Source organism: Tursiops truncatus, chromosome 2 (assembly GCF_011762595.2).
Source record: "Tursiops truncatus isolate mTurTru1 chromosome 2, mTurTru1.mat.Y, whole genome shotgun sequence".
Classification (NCBI taxonomy): Eukaryota; Metazoa; Chordata; class Mammalia; order Artiodactyla; family Delphinidae; genus Tursiops; species Tursiops truncatus.
In genome coordinates this window covers 126,881,519-126,903,256 of record NC_047035.1, presented here as the reverse complement: position 1 = coordinate 126,903,256, position 21,738 = coordinate 126,881,519, and the positions used below count along the sequence as shown (strand labels likewise).

At 45.9% G+C, this 21,738-nt stretch overlaps 1 protein-coding gene across 7 annotated transcripts in view; it reads right to left on the bottom strand.

Annotated features, from left to right (window-relative positions):
* Positions 1-21,738, bottom strand: part of IGF1R (insulin like growth factor 1 receptor) — a 311,214-nt gene that overhangs the window by 20,130 nt on the left and 269,346 nt on the right. For 5 of the 7 annotated variants that reach the window (XM_033852082.1, XM_019945637.3, XM_019945638.3 and 2 more), the window contains 7 exons: positions 21,126-21,285; positions 17,380-17,482; positions 16,774-16,844; positions 9,147-9,376; positions 8,771-8,881; positions 4,653-4,812; positions 1,673-1,802 (listed from right to left, as the gene is read on the bottom strand). In XM_033852082.1, the coding sequence (XP_033707973.1) occupies positions 1,673-1,802; positions 4,653-4,812; positions 8,771-8,881; positions 9,147-9,376; positions 16,774-16,844; positions 17,380-17,482; positions 21,126-21,285 (965 nt within the window). Of the gene's footprint in view, positions 1-1,672; positions 1,803-4,652; positions 4,813-5,313; positions 5,356-8,770; positions 8,882-9,146; positions 9,377-16,773; positions 16,845-17,379; positions 17,483-21,125; positions 21,286-21,738 lie in introns of those variants that run through there. The other 2 variants (XR_012330256.1, XM_073801352.1) reach the window with 2 other exon arrangements.

The following is a 21,738-nucleotide window of genomic DNA, read 5'->3' as shown; positions in this document are numbered from 1 at the left end:
GGTCCCGACCTCAGAATATCTTCTGATCCTAAAATTCTAGGGTATCTTCTGCAAAGTCAAATACAATTCTTTGTATTTCTTTCTAGACTTTAACTATTTAGGGATGACTGTTTTGTACCATTGAATATACTCAAAAATGATTTTCATTCCTTCAAGAGGGAGCACTTTAGATCCTGGGGAGCTAAGAAGCCTTCCATATTCTCCATTGTCCTAGCCTACCCACCTTACCAGTGTTATCCTCAAAGGCTATGTTAAAAAAAAAAAAAAAAAAAGCACTGTCAAAGCCTGAACATGAATGGAATGAATATGAAATCCCTACTCTTGTTTATATATATTTTTTCTTACTGGTTCATAATGTCTATGTCATCAAATGGGAGAAAAATGGCAATAAACACCCTTTACTGCTGCTTGTTGCAATTGCTGCTAACCAGAATTTGGTAAACTTAGCCTGTGAGATATTAACAACTCTAGTTTTATCTTCCTGCCCTGCCTCTGTTTTCCCTGGCTCTCGTGGTTTTCTATTTTACTGCACTGTAAGCTGACCTCAAAGTTGTTGGAAGCATGGATCCTAGAATAAACAGATGCGGGTGTGGGCCCAGGCCTGTCCTCTCCCCATCATCTCGATATCTAAAAATGGTGTCGAACACTTTGATTTGACTGTGAAGAGGGAACCATCTTGAATAGGCTGATTGCAAAACAGATCTCACACTTGAGCTCAAGAAGAAATCATGCTTTGCTGGGTCATATTCAAATGCTATTTCCAATTCGCACCTGTCTTCAAAATAGGATCCAAGGCCCTTGATCCCAAGGTTCATGAGGTTAAAAAAAAAAATGATGTCGGTCACTATTTAAATAGCTCCTCTATGTGCTCATCCCTACAGCTGGAGTAAACAACTACCATTTCTGTAACCCACCAGCAACGGGATCTCCTGAGAGGACAGCCAAGAAACTAGCTGACGTTCTAGAAGGTAGACGTGCCCGGGCCTTCGCCTGCCAAGAACCTCAATCGTATTTCAGAAACTGACCACCTCTCCACAATGTTGCTGAGGAGCCGCAATAAACAATACTATCAAAAGGCCTCTGCATCCGCAGCTGATGCACCTTCTACCCCAAGATACGTCCATGACTAAGGGAGACATTTTGCTTTCCACACCATCCCTGGGTCAACAACGATAGGTGCCCATTGGAAGAGGACAGACAGCAGATGGAACCAATAGGAAAACACATCAAGACTCATAAGCTTTGGGTCTAAAATAAGCAGCATCTGCAATCTGAAGGTTTAATTAGGTGAAGCAACCACCTCCCCAAACACACACATACGCACACATACGTCGCATCTATTTATTGCGAAAGAAAATGAGAGAAGGCAGGTGGGGAAGAAGCAGAAAGAGGTAAAACTTTCTGGCTTGTCCCCATACCCTAGCCCCTGGTGGTGTGTCTCCAGGCCTCCCAACCACTCGGTGAGCAGCTAAGCATTGAAAGAAATGTTGGTCCCACAAGTTCTTTAGATCCCACAAGTGCCCACTGACAACAGGAACACGTCAGTGATGAGGGGGTGGCCCCCATCACACTTAGTCAAAGCCGGAAACGGGTAACAATGAACAGAAAACAGGAGGAAAGGAAAGGACTCGTGGGGGCCGGGGGCTGGCGTTACAGGAAAGGTCTCTCGTACCAGACGTCAGAGTGCGTGGTGAAGACTCCATCCTTGAGGGACTCGGGGGACATCCAGCGCACGGGCAGCAGCCCCTTCCCTCCCTTCCGGTAATAGTCGGTCTCATAGATGTCCCTCGTCATCCCAAAATCTGTGAGGAGGAGAGAAGGCACGAGAGTTACCCCATGTGAGTAATGTCGGGGGAGAAGCAAAGAGGCACAGTGACGTCTCAGAGGAGGGTCCTGTGCCCACAGACAAGTCCAAGGGGAAACTGGCTTTAGGTAGGCCGATATCTATGCTGCCACCTGATGAGGCAGAAACCGCAGGGGAGGACCGGTGAGTCACATGACAAGCAAATGCCCAGAAATCTCTGCCTTTAAATATATTTACAATGTGATTCTTTTAAGAAGGTAGCTCCCTCATTGCATTTAAAATGAGAGGCATCTTACAAATTATCAGGACCCATAGTTTATCAGGAAAATATGTACTGAGGAGAGCAAAGGTCATTTGTATGTGGTTTAAAAACATGATCAAATAGCCAGGAGCATGTTGACTTTTATTTACTTAGTAACACTGCCTCATTATCAGAGGAAAGAAAGTAGTTTCACCATCTAATAAGGGGGAAAATATTGAGAGGACCAATTCACGATGAAAAAAGTACACAGTAAGATGCCTAAGAGATGGTATTTACTAGGCCCCTGAAGCTATTACTCAATAATGTTTTTCAACATAATACTCCCACTCATTTTTGAAAATGTCTTCCATTTTCCATGTCTCTAGAAGATGTCACATAATTATGTTTGATGGCAGGCTTGCTTTATAATCCTAAATTATTGCTTCTTTGTCAGATTTTGATTTTCCACTCAATCATGTAACCTTTTCTTACAGGGACTCTTCCGTTCTCCTTCCCAGGAGAAAGGGCTACTCTCCTTTTTAAAATGTTCATTTATGTCTCTAACTCTGCCACAAAGAGGTAAGGCTACAAAGCAAACACAGAGAACAAAGTTCCTTGGACGTTAATCAACATAATTTCCTTGTACTACGCTAACGGCCATCGAATTGCCTCTGGTAAAACTGCTTGTCATATTTGTAATCCATGGGACACTGGGCATTAGAAAAACATTTTTGAATCCTAGCGAAGAATAAAAACGAAGTGCTAAAGTCTTATCTCTGAATTATCCAGTGACGTGCAAATAGAGGATCTGCTTTTCCTTGCACAACAAGGAAAGACAGAAATCCCAGAAAAAAAGCACAAATTATTTCCTCCTTAACCCAAAAGAAAAATTTCAAATTTCAGGAAGAAAAAACACAGTACAAAGAAAACATCACTATAAATATGCCACATGGTTAAATAGCAAATAGAGTCCTTGCTGATTTGGACTTCCAATGGCAAGTGGCACAAAAACAGCTCTCCCGCAGTGAGGGCGAGCAGGGAAGTAAAGGAGAAGGAACTGAGTTAGGCCACAGACACTAACGTTTCCATTTCCAAGGACCTGCCCCACACCCAGCACGTACGTGCCCGGTGCTTTCCTGCACCGAGTCTTTCCCAGCATCTCATGGCTCTCTTACAGCATCATCCCCATTTCAGAGGTCAAGAAATTGGGGCTCACAGAACTTAAAGACACTTGCCGCAAGCCTCACGTCTGTTAGTGGCAGAACCGGGATTTAGTTTAGTTAGTGCCTGCCTGGCTCTGCAGCTGGGGAAGGGGAGCTGGTTGGCATCTCTGTGGGAGCAATCTGGGTCCTCGCTGAGAAGGGAAGGGGAGGGAGCAGGGTACACAGAGGAAGCCCAGGCAGCAGCCATAGGGGCTCTTCCCTGAGAGCCCCAGGGCAAGACAGCCTCAGACTTTCAGGGGTGTCAAATGTGTGGATGCCTCAAAGGGCCAATCCAAGGACGCACGGAATAACTGATGGCCAAGGATATTTGCTATACGATATGGCTCCATCCATTACCTCTAGCTCCTACAAAGGAAAGATAAAGATGCCTATCCCCACTTGGGAAACCATTCTAGAGGGGATACTCATTGCTCACCAAAGGGCCAAAATATTCATTCAAATTCATTGTTAAAAAAACCCCAAAAACACTGCTAAAGGAAGGCGAGCACTTCCAGAACAGACAGTTCAAGAGCTAGACAAAGAGGTTTAAATAGTTTTTGGATGTAAAGTCTTCCTGTAGCTTCTCAGGATAAATATTCAGCATTTTCCTGAAACATCATCATCTCACAGTGGGAAGAGCAGGTGGTTCCCATGCAGCCCTGATGTTTTATGTGTTTTATCAGGCAGATTCAAGGACCAAAGTAAAAACCAAACCTAAAGTCCAAAGTAAATTCCTAACAAGTGAGCACCCCCCGTTTTTGGTGTTACAGTGGGTGGTGGCAACAAGGGGTCTAAGGAGGAGTTTAGTTAGCTAGTAAGTAAGGCTTGCAACAAAGATCAAGAGCTCCGAGGTTGACCAGCTCAGGTGCGAACCCCAGAAAGCAGCGGTCTTCCCTCATCCTGTAACCACTTCTGCTCTGTGCACGGGCTTCATCATCGGGGACCTCACCTCTTAGAAAACGCCATGGACCCCCGGTTGTTGTGAGGCAGACAATGTTCCTTGTAAGCTGGAAAACTGGAAGACATACTAGTAGTATGGAGGGCAACTTTTAGGCACAAGTCAAAATCACCTGAGGACACTGTGTCAACCATTTTTGGAAACAATGCTTAGAACTGTTCTGCCAAGAAACGCCTCAAGTGCCAGTAGAGGCAACCTCACGGACCATGGCCTCAGCTCACCCTTGGCCACTGCCTGGACCACTGCGCCCATGCACTATCAGGATTACAGCCAGGCTGGCTGCGTTTGTGACTATTGACTGGACACAATCACATTATTCCAGAGAGTAAGACTCTGCAGTCACGGGACGCATTGGAAAACCTCTCCACAGGCAGGCTAATGCCCACTTGGTCCCTAAAACATGTGTGAGTTTAGTTCTTGCTCAGATCTGGAAAGCTAAGGACACACCTCCGATTTTGACTGTGAAATCTTCGGCCACCATGCAGTTCCGGGCAGCGAGGTCTCTGTGGACAAACTTATTGGCGTTGAGGTATGCCATGCCATCTGCAATCTCTCCAGCCATCTGGATCATTTTGCTTAGGCTGGGAGGTGCTAGGACTGGATTATTCTGTTGGAGATTAAAAAAAAAAAATCCACGTGAGAATTTAGGAATTTTTCCCTCCCCGTGTTCTTTCACGGTTTGCAAATCCACCTTTGTTCAATCTGAGCACCACAGGTCATTCTGCTAAGAAACCAGGAGTGGCTCAGAAGGAGGCCATGGCACTTGCCCTCTGACCACATCACAAAGCTGCAGAGAGAAGCACCTATTAGCACAACTTGGGAGGACCAGCATCTTCGATTTTGGGTGGGGCCAACATCATTTAAAGTGAAACCAGCAATTTTTGATATTAAAAATTCTGGATACTCAAATTCCAATTAGTGTATGTGTTCCTTTTATTTCTACAATCCAACTCCATACAGGGAAAAGGAGGGAGAGGACATTACAAAGGCCATGTGGAAATAAGCAAACGGGTTTCTTGAATGGACACTGGATGTGTTATTTCCTACATTAAATTATTTAATCCTTTTCTTTCCCTTCAACTTTCCTCTAAAGTACAAAACCATCAAGATGAATTTGTTCACCTTACAGAGTGGCATTCCCTGGATTATTATCTTCTGTGGGTGCTGAGGAAAGCAAGCCCTTGACAGTTCATTTAAGTCCAGCAGAAGCTTATTCTGGAGGGGACCAATGTCCAACAGTGACAGGTAACACGGATACACGTTTCCTCTTTGCAGAGAAGGGCAACATACCGACTTCAGAATTGAGAAGAAATACCCCCAAATAATAAATCCATTTAGAAAAGTTTTACATAAAATGTGTGTCCAAGCCTCTTTATCCTAAAAGAAAGTGTAGAAACCAATCAGCACCCCCAGTTTAGATGCTGACCACCTCTTGTTTGTGTGAGTTCAACAGACTTTACCTCAGTTTCCCTGACTACACAGCATCTGTCACAACACAGCAAAGCCATCCTGCTCTGACAGGTCCCACACGTCCCCTTCCCAGCTCAAACCCTGCGCCACAGGAAGAACATGCCTGGGCTTTAGGATCAGACAGTCTGGCCTCCTGCCTGGGCTCTTTCACATGGGGTCGAGGCGGGGTCACTGCTGGGAGGATGACCTGGGACCATGCATGGCAAGTGTCCGCCAGTGCCTGGCCAAGGTCCACACCCAGGGAATGCTGGTTTCGCCCAGTGAGGTGCTAGTTTCTGCCCCAAAGCTGGCTTCTAGGAGCAGTATAACAACTCTCCAAGTACTTGGGGGTTGGTTCCCTACGCTTGAATTCTGAAGCTACTATCAGGACTGTCTGTGGTGATTTAAAATCCTCATTACTGAGTTGCCTGGGGAAGTGATGTGATGACCCAAAGGGTAAGCCAAAACTACCCCCTTCCTTTACAAAGGGGCCTTGCTTAGAGGAGCCTTTTTCCCTCAGGACCTAACATTCCCTTTAACCTTTTCAGGGCTTTAGATATGCATGGCACACCAGGAAATTGGCAGGTAAAATGTTAACTTTATGTTCATAATACTTAAGTTGTGGAATATTAAGTTAGGCGCTTATTAGAAGTGGCGCTTCATAATATTAATATGAAAAACAGAATCAAAAAAAGGAACCTGACTTTAAGTATTGAAGGAGAGGGCTGACATTCTGTCAGTTCATGGTGCTAATACTGACATTCTTTCAGACATCTTAGAAAACAGAAATATTTAACTTGCTTAGAACTACTTAAGACGCGTATACACAAGCATCCGCATTTAGTGAGGGAAATGAATGAATCTTCACTGGGGGAAGATGCCAAGTAGAATATAATGAAACCACAGGATAAGCATATGTATATTTATACTTGACATGGGTTAGAAAGAACAACTTTAAATCTGACAAATCTAAAAGTGAATTTTTGGGGGGGCTTCCCTGGTGGCGCAGTGGTTAAGAATCCGCCTGCCAATGCAGGGGACACGGGTCCGAGCCCTGGTCCGGGAGGATCCCACATGCCGCGGAGCAACTAAGCCCGTGCGCCACAACTACTGAGCGTGTGCTCTAGAGCCTGTGTGCCACAACTCCTGAAGCCCGGGCGCCTAGAGCCTGTGCTCTGCAACAAGAGAAGCCACTGCAATGAGAAGCCCACGCACCGCAACGAAGAGTAGCCCCTGCTCACCGCAACTAGAGAAAGCCTGTGTGCAGCAACAAAGACCCAATGCAGCCAAAAATAAATAAATTTTTTTTAAAGTTAATTTTTCATCTGAAAAGGACTTTAGTAGTCATCTTGCCCAACCCTCTTATTTTACACATAAGGAAACCAAGGCCCAGAGCCTGAAGCAGCCACCTGAGGACGCAGACAGGTAGTGGCAGAGCCAGGACTAGGGCTATGTGTTGCAAATTTTTATTCTGTGCCTGAAACTGGGTACGAAGGAAGTAAGTGCTTCAGACTTTTCAGAGGTGCCTTAAATGAATCTGATAAGAAACATACTGCCACATCTCCAGTTACCCAGCTGATAAAGCTTTTCTCCTTTGTGCTGGCTTGTGTATTACAAAGTGAGCTGGGAAAAGGCACTAAGATCCAGGGGAGCTGGGGACCCACGCTGGGCAGAGCAGAGGGTGGGTGTGTTGCAAACCGCCCTGCTCAGGGCCTCAGTCCACACCGGGCCTCGCGGACCTTGCAGAACCACATGCATCATCTGCTGTGAGTAAAGGAAGCAACGTGTAATAAACAAGTGCTTGGAACAAAAATTAAGGAACTACTACTTGGGAGATGATTAAGTTGCCAATTAAAAGAAGAAAACAAAAGATTAAGCTCAAACAGAGAAAGGCTACAGACATTCAAGAGGGGTAGAGAAAGGGGAGGATCCCAGGCACAAAAGCACACCCAAAGCTTCCTCAACAGGCAGCAAAGTCAGGGTCCAAGTGAGGACTTGAGACCCACCAAGGCAGCCAAGTGAAAGGCAGATGTTGCTGGTATCACTTCTAAGTGTTTATCTCCCAGTTTACTCTTAAAAGTCGTTCCTCCAGGGCTTCCCTGGTGGCGCAGTGGTTGAGGGTCCGCCTGCCAATGCAGGGGACACGGGTTCGTGCCCCGGTCTGGGAAGATCCCACATGCCGTGGAGCAGCTGGGCCCTTGAGCCATGGCCCCTGAGCCTGCGCGTCCGGAGCCTGTGCTCCGCAACGGGAGAGGCCACAACAGTGAGAGGCCCGCGTAGCCCAAAAAAAAAAAAAAAAAAAAAAGTCACTCCTCCAAATGTTACAAAGCTGGGTTCAATGGGGAGACACCAGGGTAACACAAATTGATATTTTTTTGATACTAAGTAGAAATCACTGTGCAGCTGAGGTGATGATCATTCAGAAGCTCAAGCAAGACACTGATTCCGGATAAAGCCTGAAATGTGGATGCAGGGCTTGAGAAATGGGGCTCCCTCGGCTCAAAGGCTCAGATTGCCCACAGGAGGGGAAGGGGCACACGTCAGGTGGGGGCCTGTGAGTGAGTGGGTGTCTGCGCACAGAGTTGGGAGGGAAACCACCCGGCACAAGAATCAAGTCAACCTGACAGTGAACTCTGACAAGCACGACACTGAGCTACACTGGGTCTGGGATGGACAGGAAACATAATGGGCTAGATGGGGATCCACTAAGAACCAAACAAGAGAAAGCCGGTCCAGGAGAGAAGGCAGTGGAGGAGACAGGCACTCCTGGCTGGGGTGGGGGGCAGGAAAGGCTCCAGGGAGGGAGCAGCGCAGACATGGTCTGTGGGTGGGAGTCAGAGAGAGACGGTGGTAGAGGAGGTGACTGGGGGTGGAGGGAATAATGTAGCAGCAAAAGCACACAGGGGTTTGAGTAATAGGGTACCTGCGGACTGGCAAGTGCCTCTCACAAAAGATCCAGGTCTCTCTCTAGTCAGGGAACTCCTTCATATACAGGACCAAGAACCAAGCACGGGGCAAGAAAAGTGAAAGGATTTAAGGACGCAGTATCTTCTGGGGGAAGGTTCTAAAGGAAAGGGAACAGTTAACATGGGATGTCAGTGAAAATCAAAACTGACCTCCATTTCTGGCCTCAGAGACCGGAGATAACTTTTGAGGTCCCCCCGGGTCATCAGTTCCATGATGACCAGCGTCGGCTGGCCCTGGGATACCACGCCCAGCAAGCGCACCTGTGAGGAAGGACAGAGAGAAGGGCTCAGAGGGTGAGGGCTGCCCACGACTGCGGCTCCCCCACCGCTGGGACCATCTGGCCCAGAGCAGAGCCCATACGATGGGCCACTGGGGCTCACGGGCCAGCCCTGCATCACATCCAGAACCTTCGTGTGCACAGTGTCTAAAGGAACAGTGGGGTGATGGGGGGGATCCCTACAGAAGACAGGGCGAGACAGCAAACCCACAAGTGTGCTCCCCAACACATGGGGGCCCTTCTCTTACCACGTGGTGACAGTTGAACTCCTTCATCACCGAGGCCTCGTTGAGAAACTCAATCCTCTCGCGCATGCTGGCGGCCTCGTTCACCGTCTTAATGGCCACCCTGGTCTCAGGCTCATCCTTGACCACGCCCTTGGCGACACCTTCGTAAACCATCCCGAACGAGCCCTGTCCCAGCTCCCGGCTCATGGTGATCTTCTCCCGGGCGACCTCCCACTCGTCAGGCACGTACACTGGGGAAGAAGAGGCCAGAACTGAAACAACGTGCTTTGGGCAAACTCCAGGCCAAAGAGGGCAAGATGCCACTTCCTAGAACCCACGGAGGAGAACATCAGGAGACAAGGATATGGCTTGTTCTGGAATCTCCCACAGGCTGTGGATTTCAGCAAGGCCACTGTACAGTCAAACACTAAAATTTCAAGTCCTCAAGGAGTTCTAGATAATTCAAAGATACCAACAGCATATAAGAACCAGAAAGTCGTCCAATTTGAGATGTTGCTATAAGTATAAAATTCATGCTGGATTTCAAAAAATAATGTAAATATTTCAGTAACTTTTTTACTGACTGCATATTAAAACATAATATTTTGGATACACTGAGTTAAAGAAAACCTTATCAACATGTATTTCACCTGTTTCTTTTTCCTATTTTATATGTGGCTACTAGAAAAATTTCAGGTTTCTTATGGGACTGGCCCTATATTTCCATTGGTAGCTCTGCTCTAGTCTGGACAGTTTCTCTGGCCTTGCCAGAGACCCTGGAGGGATGAATGAGGTACGGAAGCAACTGAGCTCTGGCACCGAGGGGCATTCAGTGGTGACCAGCATGGAGGGACAGCTGATGAGAAGGACCTCCCCAGGGCTTAGGCCTGGGGCCTGTGAACTCAGAGACCTCCCACCACTGGGGTGAGGGGCTGGGGGGGTGGGGCTTGGTAATGACTAAGCCTGAATATGATTTCCTGTCCAGCCTATGCTTCTGGTCAGATTCAATTTGGTTTAAGTAAATAAATAAATAATTCTAGGCAGGAGGAAGGAGAAAGAAAGAGGGAAAGGAAGAAGGGAGGAAAGAAAGAAAACAAAACAGAAGATTCATCCTACCACTCTGATGGGTAGGCGAGAACTAAAATAAAATCAACCTGTTCTACAGCTCCGTAAGAAATTTCAATCATTATCATATTCTTCTAATGCTGTGTGCTTACGTCCTTGCCTGAGAGGGGAACCCTTGGCATGCTCCACTGGTAGGAAAGAGGTGGTCCTGGCTTAGAAATGCAGAAGGACTGAGAACCTGGAATGGCTTCTGTTTGCCTTTAGGCTTTCAGATGTTAACCGTGGGCCTGTAGCTGGATGTAAGAGAAGCAGTGGATTGACAGCTATATTCCGACACCCCCAAGTCCCAGGTATCTACCTTTAAGTGATATCTTAAAGCAAAGATGCCTATAAATTAGGCCCAGGAGAGACCACCAATTTACACCTCTAAGGAATTTCCAATATGGACTATGTTAATCAATCTAGAATTTTCTTTCACATACATTTTTGTATTTCATAGTACGTATGTATGTGTTCAGGAATTTCACAAATGGAATTACAACCTCCATATGGCTTAGACAGTTTATAGCCCCGAAGAAGGGGCTGATGCTCACTTAGGAGAGTCAGTATGCAAGACAACCCAGTAGATAAGACTCTTCCTGATACCCCTCAGAAAGTATAAAGAGACACTGTATATATCCATTTATCTCTGAAAATCCAGGCTTGCTTTTAATCAGAATTAACGATGTAACACACCATGAAACATGGAGTTAAAACCAATCACATTCATTCCCTGGGAGGTAGCTGATTCAACCCAATAGCTCTGACTTTAGCCAGCAGTCCTAAGCCCTGCCAGGCAGGAGAGGTTTACGTGCACAATGTTATCAGCGTTTCCCTGGAGGGGATTTTCAGTGTACTCTGGAGAATGGTGACATGCAGATTAGCTTTTGGAGAGAGAAGTTTTTAAAGCATTTTTGAACTGCAATGTCATTTTGTTGCCCCTTGAGGAAACTAGCTATAAGATGCTTGTCAAAAGGCTGAATAAATTAAGTTCAAATAAGGTGACAGTCTTCCTACCTGTTGGCCTGGGTGACAATAAGTTTTGTTTGTTTGTTTTGTTTTTAAAGAATCAAGAAATATTATGAAGGCACTCTGGAAAGACACAAAATTTGAATTCAAATCGCCGTTAGAGTCTGATATGATTGTATTTGTGCTCTCTCTAAACTTCCTGGATCCTTCACAGTCAAAGCTACAAATGCCAATCTTCTTGCTTTATTTCAAAACTGAGCAGATTTTTGCAGTAGCCTTACTCCACACTGATAGAGCGGGAAGTGGACTTGCATTTTCCTTATAAATTCCATTAAGTGTGTAATGACTCCTCACCTTACTTGATTAAAAAAAAACCTATTATTTATTCAAACAATGCATAAAAATCGTCTTGCCTTTTTATTTTAAAGAAAAAGAACCTCTCCACAAGTAACTACTCTTTTAAGTTTGGTGTGTATCTGTAGGGCGCGGTCAGCTAACTGCTACGCGGCAGGAAGCTGAAATAAGCTGAGTCATCCTTCCTGTGGCCACTGCGCTTGCGTAAAGTAGCGACCTATCCGATGTTGGCTCACAAATCGCACCATCGGCGAAAGCCAATCACAGAGCGACACATGTTCTTAATCCCTATATAAGCAGACTGCTATAGGATTGCGGGGTCTTCCTTCCATCTTTCTTCAACCAAGCTGTGCTCCAATAAAGTGTGATACGAGAAGAATCTTGCGTGTGGCGGCTCGTTATTCTGCCGGTCAGAAACGGCTCGCCGCAAGTGGTGCCGAAACCCGGGAACTTCGCGCCCTGCATGGAGGACCGATTCAGAACTCGACACACGGAGTGGTAACCGTTGGTGAGTAGTCCAGTCAGGTATGTTTTTCGGGGGTTTGGAGCCTGAAGTTTTTACTTTCGCTTTTGTCCTTTTAGTGTTTCTCATGTTTTTCGTTTGCTTGTGGCTACGGTACCACCAGCCCGATCGAGTGTGTCTTCCCTGGCCGATAGATAAGTCAAGCATTTTTGGGAATAGTTCGTCCACGGAGCCTACAACTGATTTTCATGAGCCTATTCAAGCCCTTTTAAGGGACCGAGGGCTAAAGCTCTCTCATAAAAACATAAGTAGGCTGCTACAAGATATCGAAAGTGCCGCGCCGTGGTTTGGGGTATCAGGCAGCTTGACTGTTCCGTCATGGGAAAAACTCGGAAAAGACCTAAAGGAGTGTAACACAAGGGGAGAACTTTCTCGAGGCGCTCTCCCCTTGTGGAGCATGATACTTTCTTGCCTAAAGGAAGGAAAATGTGAAGAAATTATTCAACGAGGACGCAAGGCTCTTAGCATGTGTCAAGATAGCGCATCAGAGAATGAACAAACAGGGACTACGGTAGACAGGCCTGAAATTATGAAAAGAGAAAAAAGAAAACGAAAAGAAAAGCAAGAAACGGTGCCGGGATTATATCCAATCCTAGATGAGTTTAAGGAATTATATTTGTTTCAAGATGAATTAAATCCTAGAGAGGAGGAAGATTTAGAAGGAGCGGCCGCGGCATATGAACAAGAGCGGTATGGGCATTGGTACATGCCGCCGCTCGCTAGCCCACCATATTTTAATCCTGCGGAGGCTAGAGCTTCCGCCCCTGATATCTAATAGAGGGATAAGACGTAAGTTATAAGGCATGACCGCCCCTATAGAAGCCCGCGGAAATTTAAACCGCCGAGGCTTGGGTTTTTCTCAAGGGTCACTGAGTTTATGATTACATGGAGGACCACAACACCTGTGTGGGTACCTCAGTGGCCTTTGTCAAAGGAAAAGCTGGAGGCGGCATCCAAACTAGTGAATGAGCAGTTACAATTAGGGCATTTAGAACCCTCCTAGTCACCCTGGAATAATTAAGAAAAAATTAGGGAAATGGCGTCTTTTCTATTCCTTTGAATAGTCGAGATAAAGCCCCTTGTATGGAGTTGCTTGAACAGGCCTTAGGCGTTTTGATTAAAAATATTTAGGGAATGGGGGATTGTTTCTTGCTCCCGAGGGAATACAGAAGGGAGATGTTGTAAATTTTTTAGGAGCCTGATCTTAATTCCCCACGCCAATTGACCCCAGAAGCCCATCAGGCACTTCAAAAGGTAGAACAAGCTATTACAAATGCACAATTAGAACGCTGTGATGATTCTCAACCTGTTTGGATGTGTCCTTTTAATTTAATTTCCACACGCGCTCTAACAGCGCTAGACTCTACGACACAGGCTCAAGAGTTTCATAAGCTATATCATGTGTCATCTACAGTCTTAAGAAAAAATTTAACATTACTAGAGCTTTGGCTAGGAATATTGTGACCCAAAAGACTGGGGTTAACCCCAGAGGCATTCCAAAAGCTTTGCTCTTTTTTGTCAAAAAATGCAGGTGATTCATATTACAGGCTTGCCCTATAATCCACAAGGCCATGACCGACGAAAAGCCCAAGGAAGGAGTCAAGACTGAGAACAACGATCATATTAATTTGAAGGTGGCGGGGCAGGATGGTTCTGTGGTGCAGTTTAAGATTAAGAGGCATACACCACTTAGTAAACTAATGAAAGCCTATTGTGAACGACAGGGTTTGTCAATGAGGCAGATCAGCTTAAAGAACTCTTAATAAAACAAAAAGGGGGAATCGCAGAGAACTGTACCCCTAGACAGAGACTTTCACTTGCCTTATTTACCATAAATTTTTTACATTTAAATGATGATAAAGAAATCTCTGCTGAACGCCATGTGGCAACAAACCATAAAAATTATGGCAAAGTGATGTGGAAAGATGTGTTGTCCAATCAATGGAAGGGCCCGGATCGTGTTATTACTCGATCCAGGGGATCTCTTTGTGTCTCCCCACAGGATCAAGATCCGATCTGGGTGCCATCAAGACTGACGAGAATTGTTGAAGAAAACTTCAGAGAAGATGCTGAGCTGGATGTTCCTGATGATTCTTAATCGACGTCTTTGTATTAGTTGGAATTCCACAAAGGATTATTCAAATTGTGTTTAATCGAAGTCTTTGTATTAGTTGGAATTCCACAAAGGATTATTCAAATTGTGCAACTGAGTGCTGCCGGGCTGGAGCCCGTTGCCTTTGGAGATTTTGCCTCTTGGCTCTCTTCTGCCTTTTCCTCCTTTGGGGAGTGGGTGGGGGTAGGAATCTTTGGAGTCTGCTGTGTATTTGGGATTATGCTGTGTCTCTGGTTGGTCTGTCGTGTGCGCATCAGGGCACATCGAGATAGGGTCCTGCTCACTCAGGCACTTCTGGCTATTAATGAAGGAGATTCTCCCGCAGCCTGGCTCTCCGCCCTGAATAATTCGAAATGATTGCCCTTGCACAGAGAGGCCTTGTCGCCATTGCACCTCTATAGGGAGTCATCCATTGTCCTGATTGCCCTTGCACAGAGAGGCCTTGTTGCCATTGCACCTCTATAGGGAGTCAGCCATTGTCCTGATTGCCCTTGCACAGAGAGGCCTTGTTGCCATTGCACCTCTATAGGGAATCAGCCATTATTCTGAGTCAGCCTTTGCACCCTGCAGCCCTTGTTGGCATTGCACGCAGGAAGGTGTCTCAGACATGCCAACGGAAAACTGCCCTCGAACAGTGAGAACACTTGTACGGGCTACATTCTGCTTGGTGTTCTAATAAATAAAAAAGGGGGAGATGTAGGGCGCGGTCAGCTAACTGCTACGCGGCAGGAAGCTGAAATAAGCTGAGTCATCCTTCCTGTGGCCACTGCGCTTGCGTAAAGTAGCGACCTATCCGATGTTGGCTCACAAATCGCACCATCGGCGAAAGCCAATCACAGAGCGACACATGTTCTTAATCCCTATATAAGCAGACTGCTATAGGATTGCGGGGTCTTCCTTCCATCTTTCTTCAACCAAGCTGTGCTCCAATAAAGTGTGATACGAGAAGAATCTTGCGTGTGGCGGCTCGTTATTCTGCCGGTCAGAAACGGCTCGCCGCATGTATCCTTCCAGAACATTCTCTGAGCCTTATATGTACACACACACACACACACACACACATACAGACATGTAGGTGTGTGTGTACATATATATGTCTTTTAAAAATACAACTTTGTGGGCTTCCCTGGTGGCGCGGTGGTTGAGAGTTCGCCTGCCGATGCAGGGGACACGGGTTCGTGCCCCGATCCGGGAGGATCCCACATGCCGCGGAGCGGCTGGGACAGTGAGCCATGGCCGCTGAGCCTGGGCGTCCGGAGGCTGTGCTCCGCAACGGGAGGGACCACAGCGGTGAGAGGCCCGCGTACCACACACACACACACACAAAAAAATACAACTTTGTGAGACCTTTATATAAAGAAGAAGAATGTCCTCATTATTCTACACTTGATTCACATTCAGAGGAGTCTGCTTTTGATTGGCTTTATTGTAAACACAATTTGAATTAGAAATTATTAAAGAAATCACATTAATAAAACTTTACACACTTATATAGTGCTTTTAAATTGTTTTCTCATTTGAGGATGAGCAATTAGAATAATCATGACTCTTTATTTCACGTCTCCTGCACACACACTTCCACTTCTGAAGCATGAGCGAGGCAAACGTGTTTTCTAAATACATCCAGCTGATTCCATGCACTTATTTATTCACTTGACAAACCCTGGCCAGCTGCTCCTGTGGGCCAGCTTGCCGGTCTCCCCAGCCCCCAGGACTTCACAGTCCTTCCCCACAGTGACTGCATCACATGTCAGCAAGATGCCAGGGGCTGCCTCATCCTGATTTCTCAACTGCCTAGTTCTGTGACCAGGGTGAGTTTCCCCTCTGAGCCTCGTTACCCACTGACAGACAGATGAGCATCAGACGACCCATCCTATAGGGATGCAGGGATCAAATGGGATGGCATTTGTGAACGTCTCTAGCAAACTGCCAGTTAGTGGTACCCAGTGACCAATGTCTCACCCTGACTTACTTTGAAAAGTTAGGATTTTGGCAAACTTGGAAGACAAGACAGCAAATAAGGAAAAAAAACCTTCCAAGTCAGACCATCTCAGACGTTTAACTAAATGGCTCTCATGAGTTACTACCAGAGGGAATGTGAACAGGCCATGAGGGTAAGAATCGTGAAGACCCCAGTCAGGAGGGAATGAACAGAAAATCTCCAATATACAAAAATCAGAGAAGCCGTAGTGATCAAAGACAATTATAATGACATGAAACTCAAGCTCAAACTAGTTTAAAAGGACTGTTTTGTCAGCTGCAGCATATCTTCCAACTAGATGTTGACAATTATACAGATTTTTTCATTCTAGCATAAAATTTCAAGCAATTAAATAAATGGATTACTGTGCTGGCCACATTCATCTCTGAAGCCCATTTTTCCTTGGGGCAGCCCAGACAGTCCCAGAATTTTTGACATATTCAGTGAACTGCTCAAAACATTGGTTTAAAAAAAAGTGTTAATGAAGATGGATCTGAGGCCAAAGGTCCCTCAAAATAATGCAAGCCTCTTCCCCTGAATTCGTAACACTCCCCAAAGCTCCTGAGCTGGGACCCCAGACAGTGACTGTAGTTTAGAAGCTTACCATCGGCTGCACTGAAGTACTCCGGGTTCACAGAGGCATACAGCACTCCGTTCCCCAGCCTGCTGTTATTTCTGTCAAAAAGGATGAAATTCAGGTTAGAAAATAAAATCCCCACATACTTTTATATATATTTTCATCTTTGTTACCTCAGTTTTATTTGTTCTGATTCATTAAGGACCGGGAAGGGGTAGTGGAGGTACTGTCAGGACAGCTCCACCACACTTGCTAACGCCTCTTTTGGCTTCTTCAACGGCCTCAAATTAGAGCTTTTTAAGAAACATTTGTTTCTTTACTTTGTTGGAAATTGAAAGGCTTATTTGATGTACAGGGTTAAAATATCATGTTTGAAAAAGCTTTGCACAAGCAGCGTTATCTGTGATGGGACAACCAGTGTGGGGATGATCCAGACTCCAAAGAAAAAGTCTTTTTCTGTTGTTGAATCATTAGAAAATATTCTCTTTTTTCTGTACATTTGATTGGAAAATCAGGTTTTCTGATCCATAAGATAATTCCTCAAACTTCTCAAAAAGTTCATCTTAACTTGGGTTCAAATCATCAAACCAGTCAGACACAGAAAGTATCTGAACTTTTCACCAAGTCACTCACCTTTTTCTATGGAAGACGTACAGCATTATAACCAACCCTCCTACTATCAGCAGAACGGCAATGGGCAGAGCAATGATCAGATGGATGAAGTTTTCATACGTTGCTGCAGAAACAAATGGGAAACAAGAAAATGTCATGAGGTGAACAAACTGCTCGTGTCCTTTGTTTATATTGAGCTGGAAGTATGGGGAAAAAAATCCTTGAGAATTCCTTTATTGCCTATCATGAACTAGGAGTTCTGAAGGTAAACAGTATTGTACATAAAAGAGAAAAAAAACAAACCCTGAGTTATTTGTAAAAAGATTAAATAAGTGCCGATGGAGGAGTAAAGTCATTTTTATTTTTGAAGTACAGTGTATTCTGAAATAATAGTTCAAATGATGGATTCAAGTAAAATAATCTTTGTATACAGTTTGATAACTATTGGTGGAATTGCATACATTTGCTAAAAAAGAGAATAGATTCTTATGTATTATAGTGCTCAAGCTGTACTGACTTTTATCTGTCTTAGGACAGTTCCACAGACAATTAAAAAAAACCAAAAGTAACTGGATGGCACCCCTTGCCAAAGCTGCTCTGAATACGCCCCAAACATCAGCGTCTATAGTTCCAAGCCTGAGATCACAGAGCTCCTGCCTGCTCATCACCATCCGCAGCTCTTACATGACAGATGGCAGGCTGGATGCTGATCTACACACTTGAAAATTCTGTCAGATGTTGGTAATCAGCATGTCCATAGGTAGCATAACAACCAGACAAGTGGACCACACATGCTGCAAGGATGCAGGGAGGAAGGGAGAGGGGAAGGGAGTCGGGGGAAGCTCGCCAAGCACAGAGGATGGTTGGAAATGATACTGGAGAGAAACCAGGGCCAGCTCCTAAGGGGCCTTGTCCAAGCTAAGCACTCTGAACTTCATTCTGCAGATTAAGCGGAACCAGTGAGAGCTCTCCAGCCCCACAGTGAACTGGTGGGATTTGTGTGGGAGAGATGGCTGTGCCTGAGGATAGCCTGGAAGGGCTGGCAGCGGCGAGGAGACCCTGCCCTGTCTGGGGCAGCGGGTGGGGGGGTGCCCTGGGCATGTTCTGCATCACCCAGCTCAGACCTCACCAAGGAATCACTGCTCCTTGTCTATGAATGAGAAAGCCTCACAGAGATAAACTGTCCTCCCCAGGGTCACACATGCAGCTGGCTGGCCATGACCTAGGGATTGGAACCCAGGCTTCCGGCGCCTCTGGCTCATATTTTCCCTACGAAGCAAGCGCCCTGGAGGCTCTGAGCTGAGGCGGTGGTGGTGGCTACAGAGGCTGGATTCCAGAGGTATTTCAGAGGCAGAATCAATGAGATGTGGGTTTGAATAAGAAATGGGTGGCAGGAGTGAAGGAAAGGGGAGGGGTGGCTGTGAGGTTCCTGGCTTGGGTGGTGGGTGGATTACGGGGTCACGGACTGAGCTGAGGAACAAAGGATGGAGAGAGATTTTGAAGGTAGCAACTGTGATTCTGGTTTTGCGCACGAGGCGTCTGAATTGCCTGTGGGACACCCACGTATGTGGAAATGAAGTTGGAACTCACTGGGGACCAAGTTACATCTATTGTAGATCACCCATCAATGATTATTCTGCCACTAAACACTACTATTATTATTACTCTGTGAGGACTATTAAAGCTATTTTAATTTTTTAAATTAAAGATATTTTTATCAAATAGCTCTAAAAATGGATACAGGCTCCTGCATTTCCTAATTCTTAAAAATACTTGCAAATTAACAGGGACTTTGGGAAGCTAGTGGAGTTTCTTTTTTGCCCCCGAGGATTATTTCTTCTATCTCTATCACTTATACTACTGGTCAAGTTGTATCCTATTCTTTTTGAGTTTCACATTTCAACGGGGACATGGAAAAAGTGGAACACATCCAGAGAAGAAAAAAATGACCGAATGGCTAGAAAATTGTTCTGTGAGACTGGGCTACAAGAAAAGGCCCCAAACCTGAGATTATTTAGTCTGGAGAAGAAAAGCCTAAGGAGTAATTTAATAGTATTCAAGCACATGAAGGGTTCCTAAAAGGAGAGCAGTTGCCAGAAAGCTTCCAAAGCTTCCATCTCCTCTGAGGATTGAACAGGAGGAAGGGAGACTCAACCACAGCAGGAGAGAATCTTGTCTGACACAAGGAAAAACTGCCCAACGGTAAAGCAGGCACGCAGATTTAATTTCCCCATGGTGTATGCCAACTCCTGCTGGAAAGACGCCATCAGAGCGGCTCTTGGGTTTCCCACTGGCTCCCGGCACTCACAGGGTTAAAAACGCGGGAGCAATGGCAGAGAGGAACCTGTCATCTCTGCAGATAAGCCAAGGTCACTGAACCCCAGAAGCCAATGCTGCTGTTTCAAAGAACACAGCATCACGCTAGACCTCGAAACCTAGGCTCTGTTCCTAAGGGATGGATGTGGAGAGGGGAGGAGAGGAGAAGAGAGAAAACAAGCCACTTCTTCGGGGAGGGCTCTGGGAATATTGTGAAAGTTCCAGCGCTGGAGTGTGTGGCACTAGCCAACTGGAAGAGTAGGTAAAATGGACCACATGGAGAATTCAGACTATTTGAGATGATGGAATTATCTTCTCAAGCATCTGTTTACCCCTCACACAGCGCCAGGCTCATCAAATGCTACCTCAAGGTCTGCAATTCTATCCCTGCACATCCTTCTTTTGGTATCTGTCACTGTGTAGACTTCCAAATACCATGCATGTCTTTGACTAGGCGCTAACCAGGTGGACTGCTGGATTGACTGAATCCTGAATTTAAAAACTCAGACTCCAGACCAGAGTAGCACAGATGTGGACACCAGGAGAAACCAGGGCAGTGGGAATTGCCCACCTGACCCAGAAGTAGCACCACTGAGCAAGGCGGGACTGATTTTTCTCGCGGAAGCAGTCAGGAATAGTGCTATGCCAGATTTGATCCCATTATCTGAACATGAAATAATCTTAAAAGTTTGGTTTCTAATACAAAATAACAGAAACTCAAAATGTAAATAAGGGATATTTATGTCACCAAACGAAAATACTGAATTTTCTTGGCCAAGCAAGTATAGTGCCCTTGTGCTCATACATTTTACAAAACTCACTTTTAAAATCTAAAATCCTCGCCTAGAATGGCCTTCTAAGAATTCTGTCTTGTCGATGGTTTGAGCATAAACTCACCACATGGCCCAGTCTCTGTGCCAAACAGGGACCACTGTGTGCTTTCAAAGTGTGTTGCTGCTTTAAAAGTGCATCTGTTATTTTACCGCTGAGGAGAGACAGGGGTGATGCCTCAGCCTGGGATGCTGTCACCGCGACTCCTGCCCTGGAGCAGGCTGGAGCAGAAGGCCCCCAGGTTTCTGTCACCCTTTAGGATTCTAAGCCCTGAGTCGGAGCCCCAGTCAGCATCCCTGACGAGGCAGGAGGCAGAATGGTCAATTCAATGCTTTGTAAAATGCTTTGGACATAAACCAAGTTGAGAGCACGGGCCCCTTGCTGTCTCCCTCAAAAGAGGGCCTCAGACCATCTCCCTGCCTATCAGACGAGGTAGGGACTCCAGGTGTGGCAGCTCCCCAGCCTGAGCTCCTAGATTAAGTGCTGGCAAAAGTGTGACTCTTCTGAAAGGTGGCCGACAGAAATCAGAAAACCAGAGAGCCAGGATGACGACCCAGGTTTCCCCAGTCCCAGCACCACCTGCTTTCTGTTTTCCCAGCGACTCCCTCCACAAGCCTTACTTTTGGCCTGGACATAGAAGAACACAGGATCAGTCCACGACCCGTTCCCAGAGAGAGAGGTGGCCTGGATCCGGGCCGTGTAGTTCCCCGGGTTGAGCCGGTTTAGCTTGGCCCCTCCATACTTCCTGTACTCCTGTCTGGACACACATTCCCTCTGATCCTGGAGGAAATAAAACATATGTGTCAATTTCCCACAAACACACTGCCTCGCCTCTCGCCTCCCGCCTCCCACCTAACACTGACCCCAATTTGCAATAAAAGGGAAAACACCCAGGCTTACATTATGGCAGTCCTGCAGTAACTCTAAGCACGCCCGACCTTTAACCAAACCTTCTTTCTTTAACCAAAAAGAGTTCCAGAAGGATTAAGTTATTAAGCCCAATCTCTAGGCTGAAAGATCGTTTTCTGCAAAGAAACAGTTTCTTGAGGGTGAGGATAAGCCAGCTCCTCGCACACTGTGAGAATTCCCCAAAGAGCATAGAGTTGGTAAAAAGACCTGAATCCTCACTGACTTACCTCCTTATTTTACTGTTCAAAGTCTTCAGCTAACCAGGAGGTGCCCTGTGTTGAAGTGTAACACACGCTACACCTGCAACAGAAACGCACCCACACA